This window comes from Dunckerocampus dactyliophorus, chromosome 18 (genome assembly GCF_027744805.1).
Source record: "Dunckerocampus dactyliophorus isolate RoL2022-P2 chromosome 18, RoL_Ddac_1.1, whole genome shotgun sequence".
NCBI lineage: Eukaryota > Metazoa > Chordata > Actinopteri > Syngnathiformes > Syngnathidae > Dunckerocampus > Dunckerocampus dactyliophorus.
The window spans coordinates 11,909,040-11,931,796 of NC_072836.1; the positions used below are offsets into that span (position 1 = coordinate 11,909,040).

Genomic DNA, 22,757 nt, shown 5'->3' on the forward strand with positions numbered 1-22,757 from the left:
ATTAGTTTATTAGTTTCAGTTATGGAACAATGCACCAAGATGAGCGAATTAAAAAAACAATACAAGCAGTTGATGTTTGCAAATACAGGTACAAGGAAGAAGAGTCTTGAAATTGTTTTGTTATGTCTCTATTTATTATTAATTTATTATTATACGGATTATTATATTTATTGTGAATTTTTTAAAAATAATTACATCATTATATTGTTACATTACCTTATTCTATGTATTTAAAAATCACATATGGAATACAGGAAGTGAATAAATGTACTGCACAAGATGGTGGGTAGGATTAAATAAGCTTTGCTTCTTCCTACTACTTTTGGACATGTTGGAATGTGAATTGAGCACAATGCCTGGGTTTGTTGAGCCACTTTCGCCGTATATCCCATAGGTTTCGTTATGTCCACTGATACACTTTTAAAGACGCACTACTGTACATAGTCTGCCCCAAAACAAAGGTAGCTTGTTTAGTAGACAATGAACACTAACTGAATACATTTTTGCGTAAGAAATAATGTAAATCCAGTTAATCCATTCCAGAAAGCTAAAAATGTTCACATAAAACATGCTTTTATTGTTTTACAATTATACTAGATCCCCAACTTACGAACACCCGACTAGCGAACACTCGCGGATACGAACACAAGCCGACTGGTCTATATTTTATTTTATTTTGCCTTGTAGTCGCTCCATCAGTATTTATACTGCTACTGTACATGCTTGACCAGTAGAGGGCACTGTGACACTGCTAATGGGACCAACAGAGGCAGCGTTAGAGCTAATGGGACCAACAGAGGAAGAGTTAGACGCTGGGGAGATACAGTGTAAAGCTAAATGGAAAGATAAATTATACAACCCGGACAGAGCGTGTGATTAAAGTTTATGAAGAGTTAATAGGCCTGCTTAATTCTACACCACCCACAGAACACTACCTCTTTTAGAAGAGTCTAACGACAACGACGATTTGTCCTTTTTTTCAATAACTCCTCCTCCAACTCCACCACAACGACGTATGCTCGGCCACTCCTTTTCAAAGGTAAATAACATTTATCATTACGTATTATTATATCATTTTTATTATTGTTTTTTTCATTAATTATCCTCATTTAATATTACTACTGCATTCAAACTCATATTTACATACATACACATATACTGTATATGTATACACATACATGTAGTACCTATATCATTGGTAATATTACCTTTTCCCCTACTTTAGAATAATTCGACATAAGAACGGTCGTCTGGAACCAATTGTGTTCGTAAGTTGGGGACCTAGTGTATAGCTATACATGCAGAAAACAATTCAAAATTCATATAAATACATATAAATGATGAATGAGAGGAATAAATGAATATTTAAGGTTACTTTTACCGTTAATGAAGACGTCACCATTCCCAAAGACACAATTTGGCAGAAAGACACCACACGGACACCACCTTTCTGTTTTGCCAGTTATTTTTCTAATTCAATGGTGGTTTTCACCCCAACAACCCAAAATGGAGCCAAGGAAAGTTGCAAGTGCCAGTATTGTGATAAAGAAGATGAGAATAACTATTTAATGAGGTGTCTTGCTGCCACATTGTGTCTTTGGGAATAGTCACATCAACAATCACATCTCCAGTGAATGTAAAAGTAAGTTTAAATGTTAATTTATCCCTTTATTTCATAATTAGTATGTATTTTGAATTTTTTGCATGTAAAACTATTAAAACGTGTTTTGAGTTAACATTTTTGAGAGTCAACTGCTGATGACATCATAGACGAGCGACGTAGCTAACCTCCGGTTCTGGTGGCCATTTTGTAATTTAGCAAGCTTCTTTGTTAGTAGCGTAGGACGTTTTGTGATAAAAATACATTAAGAGCACAGTTGAACTCATGCAATATATTAATAACATGACAAGTCACACGACGTATTGTACGCTAACTGGAAAATCCCATAGTATTTGTATTCCATTCACTTTCGACTTTAAGATACATATATACAGTCTTCCCTCGCCACTAAGCACTTTGAATTTTGTGGCTTCACTCTATCATGGTTTTTCAAAAATAGATTAATTAATAAATCGTGCTCTTTCGTGATTGAGTACGGCCTAATGTTACTCAAAAAATATGCATATTTAAGCAAATATGTGGTTTTTGCCTGAATTAAGCATTTTCACACATAAATGAAGTAAAAAACTAACTCGACTAAATTAACTGAAATACAAATATAAGGCATGATTATCAGTGTTGCGTAGCGGCTTTACTAGTTAACTACATTTCTCGGTTGAGTGATGATAACGTCGCTGTTTTCCACATCAACTATCTTGTCAGTAGTGAAGGTATTTTACTGATCAAATAATGTGATAGCCTACACAGAAGCTACATTTAACCAGGCATTTCTACATTTTAAATGCTGAGTTTTTGCTGCGGTTGGAGCGGTAACCATGGTGATGACAGACGGTCCTTCAAGTTACATTACGTACCAGTCCTGACTTCTGCTTGCAATTTACAGTATACATGTACATTTTGTTTGTGTAACGCTACTTGATATTGCGTTTGCAAAAAAGCAGTTTAGTCTCTGGGGAGGGGGCGCATTGTGTTTACCTGCACTCACACCTCTTTGATGAACATGTCACACTTTTGCTTTAATGATAGACCAAAGGCTTGTCACAACCCAGCCCTTGCTCACGCCCCCTCTGACTGATGTAGGTAATACGATGCTGCAAGTTTTGAGAGAAAATGCCAGCATAACACGCGATGATCTCCCTCTGTTTAGCAGGTGGCTTTTAACCTGAGCTCAGAAGGTGTCATTAAGGCCTCAACGCCCTGCCCTTGTTTGTTTTATGGCAGAGGGACGCTGCATCCTTTTGTTTGCATCAAGGCCCAACAACAACAATGCAAAGTGTCTCACCTGCCATCAGTGGCAACAATGGGGCATCAGGTGGAGAGGTTATGACCTTTGAGGAGGGGAACAGGGATGAATCCGGCTATTTTGTTGGCTGAGAAGATGTGAACAAACGTGCGGCGCTGATTTAGCAGTGTCCATTGACCATTTAGGAGTGTAGGATGTAGGTTACGGCAGACCTCTCGTGGTGCTTAAGGGGGCAGGTTTTGTGTCTGACCAGCTAATGAAAACAAATGATCTGACAGGGTCAAAAGGTGGAGCTCAAGGCTGAGGGATCCTCTCTCGAGGAGATTAATGGTAGCAGAGAAAAAAGCCATTTTGCTGTACCACTAACTCCCTGAGGCCTCCTCTCCCACCCATGGCAGTGGTGCGTAGCCCACCTGTTGGCCCATTAACTCTTTCAATGCCAAAGATGTCTATTGACGCCTTTTCAAAAAGTAATGTTGACTGCCAAAGACGTCTATTGCCCTTTTTGCAGGAGCTACAGCTCAAAGTCTTATTCATCTTGTGTGCGAATTTCTGACTTGTAGGCAATGTATTTCTGTCCCAGTAGGGGGCAACAGTTGTCATTTCCTTCAACCAGCAGCGTCAGATTGTCTATGAAGAAGGATTGTGGGTTGAGAGAGGAAAATGGCGAAACACATGCAGAAATTGAGCTCAGACAAAAAATACAGGCAGCTAACACTGATGGTGGATCTGCCTTTAGTAGTGATGCGATCGCGAAAGATAGAGGTGACATGGGTGATGTAGGTGACGTAGACACAATGCAGTTGACAATGGCAGCCGAAGCAACAAGCGAGTGTTTAGTGTCGCTGAGCCATGTTGTGCGACATCGGAGCCTGACCCCGCAAGCAGTTCAGAGTCAGGTGACTCAGAACTCGACCCTGATTCTTCTGACTGTAGCTGTCGTCTGGATCGGTCAGCATCAGGGATTCATCCCCACATCCAGCAGACACTCTGCTTGAATTTGCTTCTCTGTAGAAAAAGCTAGTTTTTTTCTGTTTTTTGGTCAAAATCAGGTGTTTTTGCTGAAACTACCCTATCTTCTACCGCCAATATCTAAAAACCCAAAAAGACTAGAAACAAACTCTTTTTTCTGATGAAAGAAGAGAGTCTAAAGATTCTTTAGATGTTTATGTAGTCCTAAGACTCAATATTCTGTGGGTCTTGAGAGTTCAGCAAAAACTCATGGAGCTCTCTGCTCTGAACATGACTGGCAGTCAATGGGTTAAGAAGCTGAGCTGCAGAGCCTTTGCATGCAAACACATTCATGTGACTCCTAGAGTATTTTTCTACACTACTGCCTGTCATTAAATGTGACAGTTCACAATCATTCCAAAATCACTTCCATAATGTTGGCTGGTGATGTTGCTTCTCAAGGCCAATATACTGTATATAGTATTAACTAATAATGTGTCACTAAAGGCAAGACTGCCCTCTTTTGGACACTTTTGTTCAATGCAACACCTTTCTATCATTTTTATGCCATATGATTGGACGTGATCATCAGCAACATCCCGTGTAAGTGTGGTCAGACATTTCAACTATTTTTATTGTTTTATTGTGATAATTCAACACAGGGCTCTAGACAGCAACTACTTGGTCGCATTTTGCGACTAAAATATGAGGCATCATGTGTAAATTTTTCTTTAATTCCTACATGTGCAACCAGATAAAAGTACGTCCGTTGACAAGAGACGCTCTTTGTCCCTTATTACCGTGAGAATGAAAAATACTTAATGTTTAGTCAAATGTGTAGTCAATTGATGACAGCTCGTCACAGCCTAAGCCTATCCATGTCTGATCACTCATGTTTCAATCGCATTCGATCGACTTTTACCATCTTTGTTTACACATTTTGCCTGGCTCTCATTTTTTCTGTCGCTCTTCCGGCAGCAAGCTAGCTAGTTATAGTTAACTGCCTAGTCTCTGGTCCACACGACTGTTTTTTTTTAACCACAGTGATATTTTGTCTTTAAAACAAACAAGCAATGCGGTTCGTTTGGAGCTCGTTTTTGTCCCACATGGAAGCTATAAGTGGCTGTCACGTTCATGGGGTAAGGTGCTAACTTACTTTTTTAAAATGTCACTTAACAACCTTGCTCTCTGCCCTTGCTCTCCGCTCTGATTTTTAGTAGCTCACCAAAGAATATTTGCTTCAATTCTTAGCATTTTTATAACTCTTCAATTCAGACATGATGCCTGTATTTGATGACGAAAAGACAATGAGCACACTGTTTGAGTTGAGATGAGATGTGCTTTGTAAATAAAGTACAATGTAAATGTTGGCAGTCACATAAAACACAAATAGCTCACCTCTCCTTTCTTTTTGTCAAAGTAGCTTTAATAGTGCTGGAAGTTGGATACACCTGCGCTATCATAAACCTGCACACTCATTGTATACTCTTTCATACTGTCCTGTTTAAGCAGGACAGGTTTTTATAAGAAACATATTACAATTGTTATTTTATTCTGTTAATTGTGTTATTTTTAACAAAGCAATATATATTATTTAATTAGTTTCCCATGTATTAGTATTACTTTAAAACAGGCATCAATTTAAATTCAGGTTTGTGTCAAATAGCACAACATTTGTTTCACACATTAAAGGCAAAGGCTCGCCCTTACATTTTCTGCTTGCACTCCTAAAATAATAAGTTATGGGGCCACCGTCCTAGTAAAAAAAAGCTAGTCTGGAGCCCTGCAATAGCCTGTCACTGTTTGGATTTATTATGACACAATCTATACACTAGGTGGCGACAGTGTTTTAAGTACATTATTGTATTATAATTTGTGCCGTTTCTTTAAAAGTATTAGATCACATAATTCTTCTAATTATTCTAAATCAAAATATTAAGCAGCTAATAATAACAACAACAAAGGCCAATGCATGTAAAATAATATAAATCAAAATAACATTGGATTATTGTTGTTGTTAACAAAGTTGTTTTTATCCTTGCTATTCATTATTACCATATTTATATTACTGTTGTGTAGTTTTATTTTATTTTTAGTTTTAGGTTTTAGGTTTAGTTTGGTTTATTTCAAACATGCATACAAGGTTACATTGGAGTACATCTTAAATTTACAGTTCCACAATTCACAGCACAGCTTATTTGAGGGGTTCCAACTGTGGGCTCTCTTCAGCCATCTTGAGCTAGACTCGGCTGCTGCGGCTGTGTCCCTGGTGGCTATCTTCAGCTGTTTGGGTTCCAGCCCAACCCTCTGGAGGAAATAACGCACCGATTCTGCCAGGAACCCGCGGCAGCTGACTTCAATGGCGAAGATGGTTGCGTGCCACCCTTTTAAAACCGCTTCATCAATCAGGTCTTGGTATTTGGCTTTTTCAGTTGGTGGGACGTGGCTAGTCTCTCTTCCCAGGGCACCATCAGCTGAGCGACTATGATGGTTTTCGTGCTCCTGGATAGTCGCAGTAACAAAATTTCATACACAGACAACAGACAGATAAAGATGTTCAGGGAAATAATCATGAAGCATTACTCTACTGACCTGTGAGTGTGGCTAGGACCACACATGGCATCATTCATTACTCGGGGTGTTACAAGAGCTTGTGAGATTAAAACCGGACAAGATTTTTCTCGTTCAGAAAAAAAAGTCGCATTGGGACTAGGCCTGGGGCGATAATCAATTAATTAATCACACAAAAAAAATGGAAACAAACTCGATAATTTTGCCGGCCTTAATATATATGTGCATTTCCTTGTCTTTCTCCTCCTCGAAAAGGATTCACTCTGTGCATTGGTTTCAGCACCTGGGGGCGTTTGTTCCATAGAACAATAGCATGAACGGAGTGAGCCCTTTTGTCAGTCACATAGTCTCTTTGTCTCGGTGGGTGGAGGCGGGGTCGCTAGCATACACACAGAGTGCAGAAAAGTGTAATGTAGTATAAATTAAATTAGTAGATTGCAATATATTGTCATATACTGTATATATATATATATATATATTTTTTTTTTAATTGTACTTTTATTAAAAGTAACGTTTAAATCTCGTCTTGTCTCGTTCTCGTACACACAATCTTGTGTATCGTCTCAAGTGTCTCATGACACCCCTATTCATTACCATTCCAGTAATCCATTAATTACCATTCCAGTAAGTTCATTTAAAAAATCATCATCAAAGTCATTTTTTCATCACCATAAGGAAGAACAGAAATTTGAATTAAAAGTGCTTATATGGATAATTAACTCGTAGTATTTACACAGTGTAACATGTATTTCTAGAATGGCACTGTTAATCATCATCATCATCACTGATTTGTCATGAATCCACCCAGAGAAACTAAGCAGCTTGAAGATGTAGATCGTATGGGACTACACTTTGAGTCTTGGCCATGTCCTGTTTATTTACAACAACCGGTGTTCTAAGTCCACAAAGTTTTTATGACACAAACCTGTCTTTATTTTTGGGAAACTTAAAAAATGACAAATCTGGTATTTCGGACTGTCTATTTGAGGAATTAATCGCTGAGCAGTGTATTGTTTCTGGGTTCTGCTTACCTTGGCGACCAAGCCCGCGCACGACATACGACGGAAATGGATTATGGAGTGTCTTTGATTCGCACAGTCCTCTTCATTATGCCACAGACATCTCAACATCATGCTGACAATATGTCACATCTACTAATAAAATTAAATAAAAAAATGTATAAATACAGTAGACATTCTTAATTAATCCATACATCATTTCTACCGGAATAGTGAGAGAACATAGAGGAGAAAAAAACTGTATTCCATCTTCAGCCCCACACTTCGTTTCCCACAATGCACTGCCGCACAGCCTCTTCTCGTGTCTTTCTCTGTGTGTGAGATGTGAGTGTGTGTGTGATTGGCGGCGTTGAGCAGCTCGACCATCCTTTAGCAGGCAGTGTGTATGCGTGTGTGTGTCACATAGATACACTGGGTCCTTTTTGGAAAGATGTAACCGTGGAAATAAAACGTTTTGGGCGTGGGCACGATGAGGCGATGAGGACAGGAAATGACGGCATATCTGGAGTTTGGGGCTCTCCTTTAGAGCATTTATTGCTTTTCATTTTTAGCGAGATAATGCGGAATCCTTATAGGCATTAATTTGCATCATTCGAGAAGATGAAGAAGCAGTTCAATCGGATGAGGCAGCTGGCCAACCAAACGGTGGGAAGGTAAGAAGGGGCTCATCTTGCCCCCCAGTAGAGCTCCCCTTGCACTTCATTGGCTATTTAACCATCTCTTGCTGTGGTAATTAACACGATGGTGTTGTTATTAAATGTACGCGAGGATTAAATAACCGCGTGTGCGTGGGGTCCATTAATGTTACCGCATTGGCAGCGTGTGGGAAGCGCATTGCCCCCACGCAGGCTCCCAGCCTCCCTGCCTACCCACGGAATTGCGTCCTAAATGCACAAGAAGAGCAGGAGAACATAAGATTGCTCTTACATGCAAATAAAATGTATGCTTGTGAGAGGAGGTGTCATTTAGAGAGCACCAATGTAGAGTGGGCTGCGACATGAGGGCAAGTGCAGGGGAAAAGGCGCAATGTTTTCATTACGCAGTTATGTCAGCTGTTTGGAGGGGAACCACCCCCCACTACCACCATGCGTGCAGCCTTGTCAGGATTCCTAAAGGTCGTCTACTGCATCAAGCAGTATTTTACTTGATACCTCAATTAGCTTAACAACCTTGCCTTTTTGCACATTTTGGCCTTTTTCACGCATCAATCACTTTTGTCTCAGATGTTCTGTGCTCATTAGGACCAGAAGGTGCAGGTCAAAATTGATGACAGTGTGAAGCATGACTTGCTAAATAAACACCGAGCAGGCCTTTTAGGCTGTTTTTGATATGAGTCATGCATGTGTGTAGGTGTGATTCTGATGTGTGGGGATGAGAAAGAGGAAAAAGGGTGGGTCTTGGATGGAGGTGTGTGCTGCCTGCAACCTCCAGATTCATTTCATTTCATAGCATGCCAATACACTACAGAATAAAAGTGCATGTTCACTGGTCATAGTCTTTTGTAGCTTTTTGACCAGTTAGACCAATAATTACCCCTATGGGGTCCATTAGTGCACCTTTAAGTAGTGCATAAACATGAAGTACAGGTACACTTGCAAAATTCCATGGAAGCACCACTCTCTATGATGCAGTGCACGTCACAATAATAGACATTCATATAATAGCACTGTATTTTCATTAGACATATTTGGCATACATTAAATCTTTCTGGATTGTGCAGGTGTACCTAATGATACGTCTTCACCGCTGTTGACCTTGAGCTCCGCCCCCTCCCTATGTGTGTCATAAAGCAGAAAGGACCACCCAAAAATTTGCAAGATTTTGCATTTATTGGAACTGAGGTTTGACAGTCACATGATGACGTCCAAATGTCCTACTTGGTCTTGATAAGGAAGAGAATGAATATTCTATTCTTAGGGAAGTGTTAATGGATACAGCAGTATAGCAGCAGTACAATCTCCACTCACTAACGACCCTTTCGGGCTAATTATTGGACTCTAAGGTGCATTTTTGTACATTTTCGGTGTTAAAATAGTTCTTGGTCGATTCAAAAGCTGTGAAATTAAAGTGTCAAGTATCCAAACGTATTCATAAATATATAACTATTTCCTTTTTAAGACTGTAACCATGAGTTTGGATGCACATTCTTCATTGTCTAAGATTTGATGTAACAAAATAATTCCCTCTTTCATTTCATCTCACGCATCATTTAAGCACCTTTTTCCATTTGTTAGGGTAGGATGATGTTCCATGGCGATAGTGTGAAACCGTTATATCCCAGTCTTGTGCTTCAGACTCAGCTTATTTTGTGCTAATAATCGTGCTATCCTGTAAAATAAAACAAAAAGCATTGACACGTTTAAAGCAAACCCAATTGGATGTAAATATTGGATGTAAATGTCTTTCAGTGTTGGCCACACTCTCTTACTCAGCATTTTGATGTGTTAGAATGCACAAAAAGAGTACATCATTTTCAATTGCAAGTACGTCTTGATAACTTCAAAGGTTTTGGTTTTGTAGTCTTGAATATGATACTGCCTCTGACCCACGTCTTGCCTGCGCCGTCTACGTACCATTTCACAGTAGAGAGCTTTGTAAAATAACAGGCTTTGCTACACAGCTTAAAATAAAACCTGTAGCTCTGCCAGCTTCTGTCAGTCAGCTACCGACGTGGGAGTTGCAAATTTGATCATTTTGTTTTTCTTCGACAAATAGGCTAACCTAGCATGATGTTGCTTTTAACATGTGATTTGTAATGTTCGCACTGAATGTTAGCACTGAAGCTCACATAGCTATGCTAGTGTTGCTAACATTTGCGTCCTCTTGACCCACTGCTTAATGTTACATTGTCGTATGTCGTACGGCATCTATTACATTGGCCAAGTGCAGTTACAGTGTATGTAATTGTACAATAGCACTTCATTTAGCACACACATTGTTGGGACGGCATGGGCAAACACAGCTCATTAGCATTAAAGCTGCAGACGCAAATGGTGTACTTACTAAAAGCAGTTTTAAACTGTGTAAATTCCTACATCGTGGCTACATTTCGGAGACCATACTTCTTATGCACTGTTGTGCATCCTGTGGGACTTACAGTAACAATAGTATAACTGCTTCTCTGTTATTAGCCCTCTGGGTACCTTTAAGGACCTCTTGTGTACTCCTATCTGACAGTCTTGTGTCACTTGTATGAAAATATCAGTGCCTAAGTGACGCATGGACACCACTTTTTTATGAACTTGATCTTTCCTGTGCTGAAATGACTCTGTGGTGATTTCACAAGAATTTATTATATTGCTCCATTTTGTAATTACTGAGAATTACGCTTGTGTTGACGCAAGCTTAAAACCAACATTTAGAGAGGGAGCGCTTTTAACCTTCTTGATGGGGCCATCAGTGGTGCTGACCTCTGCTCACAAGTAAACATAATCTATCCAACACTGTTGCAGCAGTTAAATTAGACAGATGTGTGCCTGAGTGTTTTTTTCATGGAATGATGGCGTTTTAAACCTGCCTGCTTCTCTCTGGCATGTAGCGTTGAGTCACTGCTATTTATTTGGAGCTTGAAGGTCTTTCGGTATCGGGTTGTATGTGTAGGGAGGGCATGAGGTGTGCTGTGTCAGCATCTCACCAGCTATCCAAGGCTGCTGCTGCTGCTGCCTCCCAGGGTGACATCCATGTCATGTGATCACCCATTTGACCAATGGCCTCTGTGGAGCAATGCTGGATGCCGGAGGATGTGCAGCCATGCATGCACTACAGCGTAAAGAAGATGCGTGAGGGTACAGTGGGAGAGGCAGCGGGCAAACGATTTCTGGCCTGCTTTTGTGTTCTCTACCCAACTGTAACTTTTTGAATACTCCCAGTTTAGCTCGAGGATTTTACAAATATTAATGATGTACACTCAGTGGGCACTCAGTGGGTACTATTAGGTACCGTTGCACAATTTAATGAGATCCAGGAAAGGAGTTGTATCATAGATTACAGAAGACCATTAACCATCAAACTGTCATAACTTCACAGCAGGTGATCAGATCTCCTTCAAAATGGGTATGGCAATAAGTGTCCGGTCCTGAACACAACTCTATGTGACCCCAACAAGACTGACTCGATTCACCCAATGGTACGGCAATTTTAAACACATAGTAGACAGATGAGTGGTGCTAAATTGCTTGTTAGACTACGTTGATGGATGTGGATGGTGCAGAGAGGCAAAGGTTGATTAACAAAAATGGTGCATTTATGGATCCCCACCTCTTGTGATATGCCAGATTTTTGTCATAAACAATATTATTCACTGAATGAATTAGGGGACAAATTGAAACACCAATTCCACACAAATTTGATGGGTTCTTTCTTTACATTTTCAAACACTTTATGGAAATCTGTTTAGCAGTTTGTGCCTGATTTTGCCTGATTTGACATGTGGTGTGTCTTTGGTATGGGCCTCAGCCAAACTGATTAACTTTTGATTGGGTTCTAAATCCTGAACTCAGGGCCTGATCCCAAGTAGGTGATGGTCTGCTACGAAGTGCCATACGAGTTGTCGTTTTGCCTTGCAGTGGTTGAGCTGTGCACTAAAGGCAGCCTTTTCACTCAGATCTTGTATTGTATTACATTTTTTTTCGTGTCTTTTTGAATGATTTTAGATGTATTTTTGCTCTCATTCAAGACAGGAAGAGACAGCACAATTTCATTTAACCTGTTTCTCCAGTCCCCAACTCACTGGCCTATTTAGGTCTCTAAGTGTGTGTCTAAGTGTGAGTCTTCCAACAAGTGTGTTTTCACACATGAACCCCATCTGCCTGTGAATATTCTCATTTATCCAGGTCATTGTATTCTCAGGGAATTCAATCAATCGCAACTGGACTCTTCAGGTTGTCTTTGAAGATGTTTCGCCTAGCTTAGCTCTAGTCTAGAGCTGTACTAGATAGGACTATAGCTGCAGTAGATAGGACAGCTCTGTCTAATTCAGGTTGTTTTAGAAAACGTTTCAGACTAGAGCTGTCCTATCTAGTCTGACTGGTGTGGGCCCCACCTATTCTTTGAGCATGAACTGATGAAGCCTGATCGGATGAGAGGCAAAACGTCTTCTAAGACAACCTGAACAGTCAAGATGTGATCGATTGAATGCCCTGAGAATGAACCCCATTTTTTTTTCTCCAGCGCCACGTCTTCATGCACTCACTGTGTGACAACTGTGTGTAGAAAAAGCTTCCCCACCTTCCTCTTGCTTTTAGGATTAAGCTCACCACCACTCAACAATGCAGTTATCAGAAAATGGCAGCCATTTGATGGCTAGCTGCAGCGTCGTAGATGCTTTTCTCTCCAGTGATGGCTTTGCGTGCATAAATGCAGAAGCGAGTAGTGTTTGGTCCATTTTGATGAAACCATGCATGTGTGCACCCTTGGCTATTTTATTTGCATACATACACAAGATGCTGTCAAGTAAACTGTCCTTGCCTGCCTTCCAACCTCTTGCTATACAAGTGTGTCACACTCTCAAGGAGCATATGGTAGCTGACAGCAGGCATCAACGTAGTTTTCCTTGCTGAGGTAGCAAAACAAGACACGTGCACGATTCTAGAGTTTTCTTCAGTTTTGAGTCTATCGTCAGTGAGAAATGAAGCTGTTATTGCTTGTTTTGTAACCCTGTCAGTGCCTCTCTGAGACAGCATGTTACAGTGACGCATTAGCGATAAAGACCCTTTGTTAGGGCGCCATCAAGAGACATGGTGTAATATTGGACGCCTCCCTTTCCACACTTCCGAATCTCTTAAAGAGTCTGTGTTCTTGACTACTTTAAAAGCTACCAGCAAAGAAGAACAGGCGATGTGGGAGGAACAGCAGGGTGCACAAATAACCGGACAGATGGCATCTCCATCGCAGCCTCTCGTTCGCGCTCTGATCTTGTCGAAAGCGGCCTCAAATTTGGCACAAAGGAAAGTGAGTTTGATGCGTGTTGCAGGTGTCATGCTTGACCTGTTGGCCGTGAGATCAACTCAACAGGAAATGGCCTCGCTGCCAGACAGAATAGATTGTTAAGAGGATTGTTAACAGGAAGTGGGAAAAAAGGATATCATATACTCCACACACACGTTGGTAATGGGGTGGTGGGGTGGTACTAACTCTTCTACCCCTGAACCACACCACACAAGGGTGAAAATTTGGCAAAACCTGGCTGTGTACGTGCTAAATACTAACAAAATAGTACAACATGACACTCCTGACTGGTCCATTTTTGATCAGACACTATACTCTATGGTGCTATATCTTCATTTATGGCAATATATATATAAATTAGGGATGTAAAGGTTCACATGGATGTATTGAACCATTTCAGTTCTGCATGTTCGGTTTGGTCCACTTGCGTACCGTTTGGGTTATATTTTATGCTACTTTTCTCATTAAATTTATTACTAGAGTTATCTAAGCGCTTCACTCGGAACTAAAGTCCTGGATGAGTTTCCGCACGGCCGCCTCTGAGTTTTGGACACTACTGACTGAGGGGGAAGAATGCTAGTAGCTTGCAGGCGTGACAAATGGCATCATGGCAAATGCAAGCGAAAAGCCTGATCTGGAAGACCCTCCCATCTTGCTACGGTCTCCTGTTTGGGAACACTTTGGCTTTCCTGTTAAAAAGAGTAACAGTAACCTTTAGTTGTACCAGGCATTAAAACAGATCAATAAACTGAAGACACAAGGGTGGTCTAATCATTTTTTCCATGACTGTATTAGATTAAAGTTCTTGAACCTCGCTACGAAATATCATCACATCCTCACTTTAACCAGAAAGTTACGCCAGCACTTAATGAAAAAGCTAAATTGATGTCGCAACGAGCTACCACATGTTCGCTATTTCACTTACGACAGATGGTTGGACTTCACGCACAACAGAGAGCTATTTAACTGTAACTGTCCATTACATTTTGCCACAATGTTTAAAAATTGTTTAAATAAAACAGTTTATTATTTTTCTATTTTAAAAAACTCAGAGTCTAATTTATTTGAAATATCACCCAAATAGGTCGCTTTTATTTATTTTAAAAAGTTCTGTTTGCTTTTTTTAAAGTAAAAGCATCTTTTTGTGCCTTTTTTGTACCAAAAATTAACCGAACTGAGCACTTCAAGAAACTGAACCAAACCGAAATTACATTTTACAGGACCGTTACACCCCTAATATAAATATACATCAAATGTGGACACTTTTTACTGAGAAAATATTCATAAGGCAGAAAAAAAAAACTTAAGTGGTTTAAAGCAAGCATGAACTAAATATATAAATGTTATATTTGTTGTCCCTCGCAATATCGCGTTTCAATTAGCGCTCCCTCGCTATATGGCCGTTTTTCTGAAATTAATAAATGAAAGTTTTGTGGTAGACCATGGTCTATTATTAGTCAAAACATATTGAAATACAAGTGATATGTAGTAGGCATGCTCCGATCAGGATTTTATGCTGCCAATTCCGATACGATCATCCATGACAGAAATCGGCCGATACCGATCACATAGACTAAGTGTAACATTTTTTATTTACTATTTGCGATATGATATGAAAAAAATTAACCATAAAATCACCTTAATTTAGACAAAAACATATTTGATTTGCTTTTCAAGGGAACATACTGTATGTCACTGGACGTACAGAGGATGAGACGCCTTTTTAAGGAGACTTTGGATTCGAGAGCACACAGCTGACGAAAGCCGGCCATCCAGTCCAACGAATCCACTTTTTGGGCTATCCGCCTTAGACCTCCGACTGCCATGCACAAGTGGGCGAGTGTCCAGCATTAGTTCATATGGGGTTCGTACGTTATAGCGATCTAATTTATCTTATTTATTATGTATTGTGTAAAACTAAGACATGAATAACATCAAAATAAAAGCACAAAATGAATGCCAACCCACCATCCACCAGTTCAAGTTCCAGCCAAGTTTTTCCAGAGAGATTATTACATCGCTGTTTGACGTGTGTGGTAAAATGCAGTGTGCTAGCATGAATTAACTTGAGACAAATGTGCACATTAGCACTCAATAAGTCATCAAAACTTACCTTTATGCATTCCCACATAGTATCAGCATTTGAGACCAAATATGAGGTGAAAGAAAAATGGTAAAAATACAGTAGTAGTCCATCTGTGCGGCATGAGATAAAGTTAGCACACACACAATGGACATGCGTCAAGTGAGACGGATGTAACACGAGAATCCGGCCACTTTTCAAAATAAAACATTAAAAAAAATGAAATAATGGAAATTATTTTTTCTTTCTGTGCGGGCCGGTACCAAATGACCCAGGGGTCGGAGGTTGGGGACAACTGCCTTACATTACATTACCTCAACACTGCGTGAAGTCAGCCATGGCATGTTCGACATGATAGAGTGAAAAAAAGTTCTCCTCCCATTCCATGTGGAAGTGGTAAGTTTCTGACTTAATTTTAGAAGAAATAAATTTGAAGCTAACTGCCTAGCTTGCTAGCTAGCGGCCGTCTTGAGTCCCTGCAGCATAAGAGTTGCACGATGTGGTGTAAACAATAAAAAATAGGAGTGTAAAGTTGACTATAGGGGTGTTACTTCATGTCAACAGGGCTCTAATAACGTTAAAAAACGTATTTAGAAAGTCATAAACAGGTTTTTTTTATGCTCATGAAACTATTCCATTTATTAACATTGAATCCTATATCGCGCAATTCACTTATCTGGAAGTAATAAACCACTATAAATGAGGGACGACTGTACTGTATTTGTTAGCAGGGAAGCAGATGCATAAATTTACAATATCTTAGTTCATTATGTGAACAGTATTTAATGAAGTACATATGTTTTGATTGAATATTACACAGAAAGTATGTGCAATGTGCAGTGAACTTATGCATGGGCATTGAAAGTAGTGCTTACTGTCAGTGTAACTTAAATGCTCAAGAAATACTGTATGTCCAACTAGAGCAGGAGTGTCCAAACTGCTGAAATAAAATTCAACCACAAAAAACGGGGAAAAAATGGGAAAAATAGAACAGCAAGACACAATGTAAAGAGAAAAGGCTGAAATGTTGACACTAATAACTAATAATAACCCAAAACTTTGTTCATATGTTTTTTAGCCTTTTTGCATTTAAAAAATATATAAAAATATTGAAGTGGCCACCGCATCCTTTCATTTTTCAGTGTGCGACCCTCAGTGGAAAAACTTTGAACACCCCTGAACTAGAGGTTGACTAGTTGATGACGCAGTCTGTTTTTGGGTTGTAAACATCTGTAGTGCCTTCAGAAATGCCCCAAAACAGGAAACTCTTATCTACTACTCATAATTTACTCATTTTCACAGATGAGATTTTACATCCCTCTTTTTACACAAGAGGCTTCACACTTTTTTGTTGCCTAGAAACTGTCATTCTGCCATTTTATCCCGTTTGTTTGACTCCTTCAGCTGACTGTTTTAGAAAACATAGCGGACAACAAGGAAATGATTGCAGCAGGTGGTGATGTGTGTTTCCTTTGCCTTCTCGCTGCATCGTCTCCTTTGCTTGAGTACTCAGAATAGATGTAGGCAGGTGTTGAAGTATAAAAACATACACTTAAGTTTGCATCTTGTAGGGGTAGAACGAAACACCATATCGGTTTTAAGATCGCGGTTCATTTTCGGTACAATAACGGACAAAATGCAAAACATACAACTGCTTAGCTTTTGTGTAAACTGTCACGCTTCGCAGGACAGAAGCGTGTACTTCCTGTCCTGCGCCATTATTCTGGCAAGCGATGCTTCCGGGGTGGTGGAAGGAACTGCCACTCCACGCCTGGTGGCCGCACAGCTGCGGTCAATTCTAATCACTGACAGTTAAAAGACCAGCGCCGTCGTATGCGCCGCGCTGGTTCATTGTTGTTGTCATTTCCATCGTTGATTTTTCCGTGCTGTCACCTACCTGTTTATAGTTTGTATTATTTTTCCCACAGAGTTTTTCCTCTGTCACTTTTAGTTTGTTCCTGTCCTGTGCAATAAAATTACTTTTATTTTTGCACTTCGCCGCCTTCTCTCTGCACCCTGGGGGTCAACCTGCCGACAGCTTCAACGTATCGTGACATAAACAGCTTTAATGATTTAAAAAATAAAACATAAAAACTCTGAGCAGGTAATTCTCCAATAAATAACATTCTTAAATCCACTTTCTATGCCACTTATTATCCTAACTGGGGTCGTAGTTCGTGAGCCTGCTCCATTTGACTTTGGGCGAGAGGCAGGGTACACCCTGGACTGCTATTAAAGAAAATAATCTATTATACAAATATATGATAATGTACAATGTGCAAAAGTTTAAACATTAAATTAAAGTTCCTTTTTGCCTTATCTTATGCGCTTATCTATCCACAACAGGAAACTTTAAAAACGGAAGAGGGTTTTCTAGCTTTGGCTTCTCCTTGGCTTCTCCTCTAGCCATGACTCCCTCTAGCCTGGGGTCGACAGTGCTTACTCTAAAAAGAGCCATTTTGCCCCCTCTTCCACTAAAGCAAAATAGTTTGGAGCCACAAAACATAACATAGCTTATAAACTTCTAAAATCTTTAATCCTTTTTCTATTTTACCTGTTACAACAACAGAATACAACAAACAGAAGTGCAGTGTGCACGTGTGACGGATGCCAACTATCCATCCATCCATCCATCTTCTTCTGCTTAACCGAGGTCGGATCTCGGGGGCAGCAGCCTAAGCAGGGAAGCTCAGACTTCCCTCTCCCTGGTTACTTTGTCCAACTCCTCCCAGCCGATCCCAAGGCATTCCCAGGCCAGTTGAGAGACATAAACCTGAAATGGGTGTGGTTTAATTGTAAATGGGTGAGGCTTAAATCGGTACATTATTTTAAGTCTGAAATTGACATGGATTGATCAGAAGTCGTCATATTTATTGTTTATTATTCAGCTATATGTGTACAGTGTATGTGTGTAAGTGATATGTAAGACTTTAGCATTTATTTTTTCATTATTTTTTTAATGATCTGTGTGAAGTTGGTGATTCATGCAAACATCCAGTGATGGCAAACAGGAAATAATCTGTCTGCCTTGTTCACTGTAGTGTTCTCAAGAGCACCGCGTTCAGTACTGCAAGTAAAAGTTTTCCTACTCACCAGCCAAATTAGAAGCAAGCAGACGGGGGAAAAAAAAACCCACTCGCCGTTACCGACGCAACACAAGGCATTTACAGGTCCGTCTTGTCGAATGCACCGCGTATTTAACAACACAAGGTATGGCTCCTCTCTCTGTGTGGAGCGAGTCTGTCTAGGGAGGGGCGGTTGCTGTGTGTGACTGGCCAATCACAGAGCGTGAAAAGTGAATTTCAAAGTAAGCCTTACTTTGAAATAAATGACTACATTTCAGAAAGTGCTGAGTGCTTGTTTTGAAAATGTCTTTCAACGTTTTTTTGTCGTTTGCTCATTTCTTGCCACCTATCATGCATACACGATTAAGCCAGCATTGTTGGCAAAGAAGACAAATTAATCTGGCCATGCAGAATTTCTATTTCCTTCTGGGGTGTTTCTTTTTTGCCATTCATGATTATCTTACCGTGGTAAAAGTGAGCTCTAGTGGCTCCCCACATGCAGGTACGTAACACACACACCGGCTTCCCCTCCCTTTCCCTTGTTGATCTCATCACCGGTCAGACCTCAGCCAGGATGCATTCACAGCCTTAAAGACAGTCTGATATTTCAAACATCATACTCCGGTGTTAAATAAGCCGCCGAGCTCTGTGAAAAGAACCACAACAAGGAGGCTCCGGAGCCGCAGATTGCTGACCACTGCTCTGGCCAAAGGCTGGGCTGGACTGTATTTGTTTATGGAGTAGTTGCGTGACTGTATTGTGATGCAGTTAATCTTTCTGTCCCTTCCTTAATGTATGGGAACTTAGCATGTATCTGTACCTTACCGAATATTCCATACTGAAAAATCAGCTTACAAATATGTACCATTGCACCTCAAGCATCTGTGGCATTAAAGTCATTACTATAGATAACGTGTAGTCCAGTCAACAAATCTTTCCCTCCCTCTGTGAAAGTTCCTGATTAGCCCTCCTGCCATTCTGCTTGCATAGTTAACACAACTGTGACCTAGTTTGCTGAACAAATTAAGTAAAGTGGGTTTTTCTGTTTTAGAGCTCCCCCCCATCTCCTATTTGGGGAGGAATGTGAGTTGTTCTCTGCAAAAGTGAATGGAGAAAGAGTATGAGTACTGCTTGTGTGGCTTTGTTTGTGTGGATGTTATGTCAGTGCTCCAGGCCATGCAGACCCCTGCTGAGGCCCACGGCCATCATTCTGCTCCACTACCTCTCCACTCCCCTTCACAGGAACTAACAAAAACCTGTTCAGACTCATGAGCGTCTCATGTTCTTGTAGACCATTTGGCTACCTAGCCAGCAGATCCATGTGGTTAAAAGGGCTACGATTGTTGTTTTGCACATCGGGACGTGCGAGGAACGTATTATTTATGCTTTCATAAAGCGGTGAACAACGCGGCCTGCAGGGGCTGAGCATGCAAGCAGCTGACCAACAGTAATTTATAGAGAGACATTCCTTATATAAGACATGTTTGTAACAGCGTGTGCAGGTCAGATGGTCAGCTGGACACATTTTTTGCCGCATGCTCCATGGAATATTGCAGTGACTGAGAATGTCTGGGAAAATATGTGTATCTCCAGTTTGAGGCGCCTCTGCTTCTTTATCACAACTTTCGTATCAATGCTGTAGCCAGTGGAGGCCAGCTTGAGCTCCCTATTGTTGTAACTAATTTGATCGTCTCTACATTGATCCACATTTAAGCTGCTAAGACTTGTTACGCCACACTGGAAGCAAGATTTCAATATACTAATATAGACAAAAAGTCTTGGCACGCACGTCTTAATCAATTAATTAATCAATCATGCGTTTGGCTTGACCCCTGAATCTTGGCAAGACATTTTGTATTGTATTGTATTGTATTGTATTTGTACTTTATTTATCCCACAGCGGGGAAATTCACTTGTTACAGCAGCAAGCAAGATACGCAAGTAAAGAGTACAGTGTAAAGAATGCATAGTGACTACAACATGGTTCAGGAGGTGCAGGTGTTGTAGAGCCTGACAGCGGTCGATATGAAGGACCTGCAGAACCTCTCCTTCTTACACCCGTGGGTGTAACAGTCTGCTGCTGAAGGAGCTGCTAAGAGAACCCACAGTGTCAGTGTCATTTTGGAGAATTTGCTAAATTATGCCCATGTTCTAATTTTGTGACAGTCTCGCATACTTCAGAAATACACCTAATCGTTTAAATATGTACGTATTTCAGAAAACGCTATTACTAAGGTAGTCCATCATATCGTGGAAACAAAGTTCAGGAAACAGCCAAAAAATGCTGAGAAGGCACCTTTCTTGTTGCTCTCGTTGAGTGGCGCCGGGTATGCATACGTTACAGTTTACAGTGAGCAACAAGCACAATTTATACTAAAATCGAATGTACAACATTGGTGGATTTGGAATTATTCAATAAACACAATAAATAAGCCACCAAGATTACAAAGCCTGTTATGTTGAATGAAAACAAAAAGGAAAAGTAAAATATAAAAGAGGGGAAACATCTGCAACACATATTGGAATTTGTGCAGTGATCTTGTTGACAAATACAGTACCTGTATCCGCCGGGGGCTCCACACACTATGATGACTCAAATGTGAACCATGGTACAGTATCCCTGGCCCCACTGTATTGTGGTTCTCCCGAACTCCCGACTTGAGTATGAGACTTGGATGACTACCGGTGAGAAATCCTTCACGCAAACTGGCCACATGCAAAAAGCAACTTTAAGTCTGTTGGTGGGTCCATACAGCGTGGAGCATTGTAAAAAAATACACTATCATCAATGGACTTCAAAAAGTTGGACTACTGCCTGATGAAGAGGAGAGCGGCAATGAAAGAGACAGAGACCGACGAAATGTGTGTGACGCAGGAATTATAACGCTGTTCAATTCTGACACAGAAGTGGAAGACTTAAGTGGTTTTAGTTCCCAAGAGGAGGATGGCGACAAATGGCTTCTGATACTATTAGCTATGTTACATGCACTATTCGGCACTGTTTAATTAGCCGTGTACTGTTCTGGGGTCTCATCTATAAAGCTTGCATACGCACAAAATGGGGCTGAAAAGTTGCGTACGTCGTTTTCCACGCAAAGTATGTGATCTATAAAAACACAACCTGACGTGAGAATGTGGTGCGGTACGACGCACTTTTTGGAGACATGGCAAAATGGCGACGCATGTTTTAAGTGGTGAATAAAATGTTGCAATGAAAGCCAACAACGATTTATCCATCATTGCATGAAAACATCATGCCGTTATTGACTTAAAAACATTTGTGGAAAGTTTTATTATTTTACATGACACTAATGGATGCGTACCTGGGTTTTCTCCGGGTACTCCGGTTTCCTCCCACATTCCAAAAACATGCATGTTAGGTTAATTGGCGACTCTAAATTGTCCATAGGTATGAATGTGAGTGTGAATGGTTGTTTGTCTATATTTGCCCGGCGATTGGCTGGCGACCAGTCCAGGGTGTACCCTGCCTGCCGCCTCAGCATGCCCCCGTGACCCTAATGAGGAGAAACGGCATAGAAAATGGATGGATGGATGATGGACGCCATTTGTCATTTATCATAAACACCATTACCCATGAATGTATAGTATCTGGACTAAAATATATATGAAAAACACAACACCGCGCTTATTTCAGCATTTAATTTTATAATCATGATATTATGTGTTCGACTAATATTAATTATAACAAACATCAAGGTGGCAATTATATAATTCTATAGGGTGTAAGTCTACAAGACACAGAGCTAATATGTCTTAAGTGCGCCGTTTGTCGCTTTTCTTTGGTCAATTTATTTTAAAAAATAAGTTTTTCAATGCATATGTCAAGTTTGTCATCAATTTATTTACCGCGGTCTTTATTTTTGTGGATAGTGTCAGGGCCGTGTGCGTAAACTTACTCTTTCCTTTTCCACAAATGATGGGGTTTTCTTTTGTTGTGCGTTGAACTAACGGACAACATTAGTTCTTTATAAAATAATTATAATATACCTAATATTTTGATGGTGCTAATGTCATCATTAAGTTAAATATTTTTAAAATAGCTGTCTGGAATTACAGCAACTAATTTATAGAGGGACATGGAACAGTGGTGAATGGTCTTTCACTTGTATGGAGCGCTTTTTCACCTCCAAGGCACTCAAAGCGCTTTGACACTGTTAGCACATTTACCTACTGATGATGCAGCATCAGGAGTAACTGGGGGTTCAGTATCTTGCCCAAGGGTACTTCGACATCATAC

The 22,757-nt window shown here is 40.3% G+C and overlaps 1 protein-coding gene across 6 annotated transcripts in view; it reads left to right on the top strand.

Annotated features, from left to right (window-relative positions):
* The first annotated feature begins 7,702 nt into the window (after positions 1-7,702).
* The window catches only part of arhgap44a (Rho GTPase activating protein 44a), a 41,981-nt gene continuing 26,926 nt past the window's right edge, over positions 7,703-22,757 (top strand). For all 6 annotated transcript variants that reach the window (XR_008566723.1, XM_054759241.1, XM_054759246.1 and 3 more), the window contains exon 1: positions 7,703-8,058. Coding sequence is in view for 5 of the 6 variants with exons in the window: in XM_054759241.1 (XP_054615216.1) it covers positions 8,006-8,058 (53 nt within the window). In the remaining variant the exon portion in view is untranslated. The remainder of the gene's footprint in view (positions 8,059-22,757) is intronic.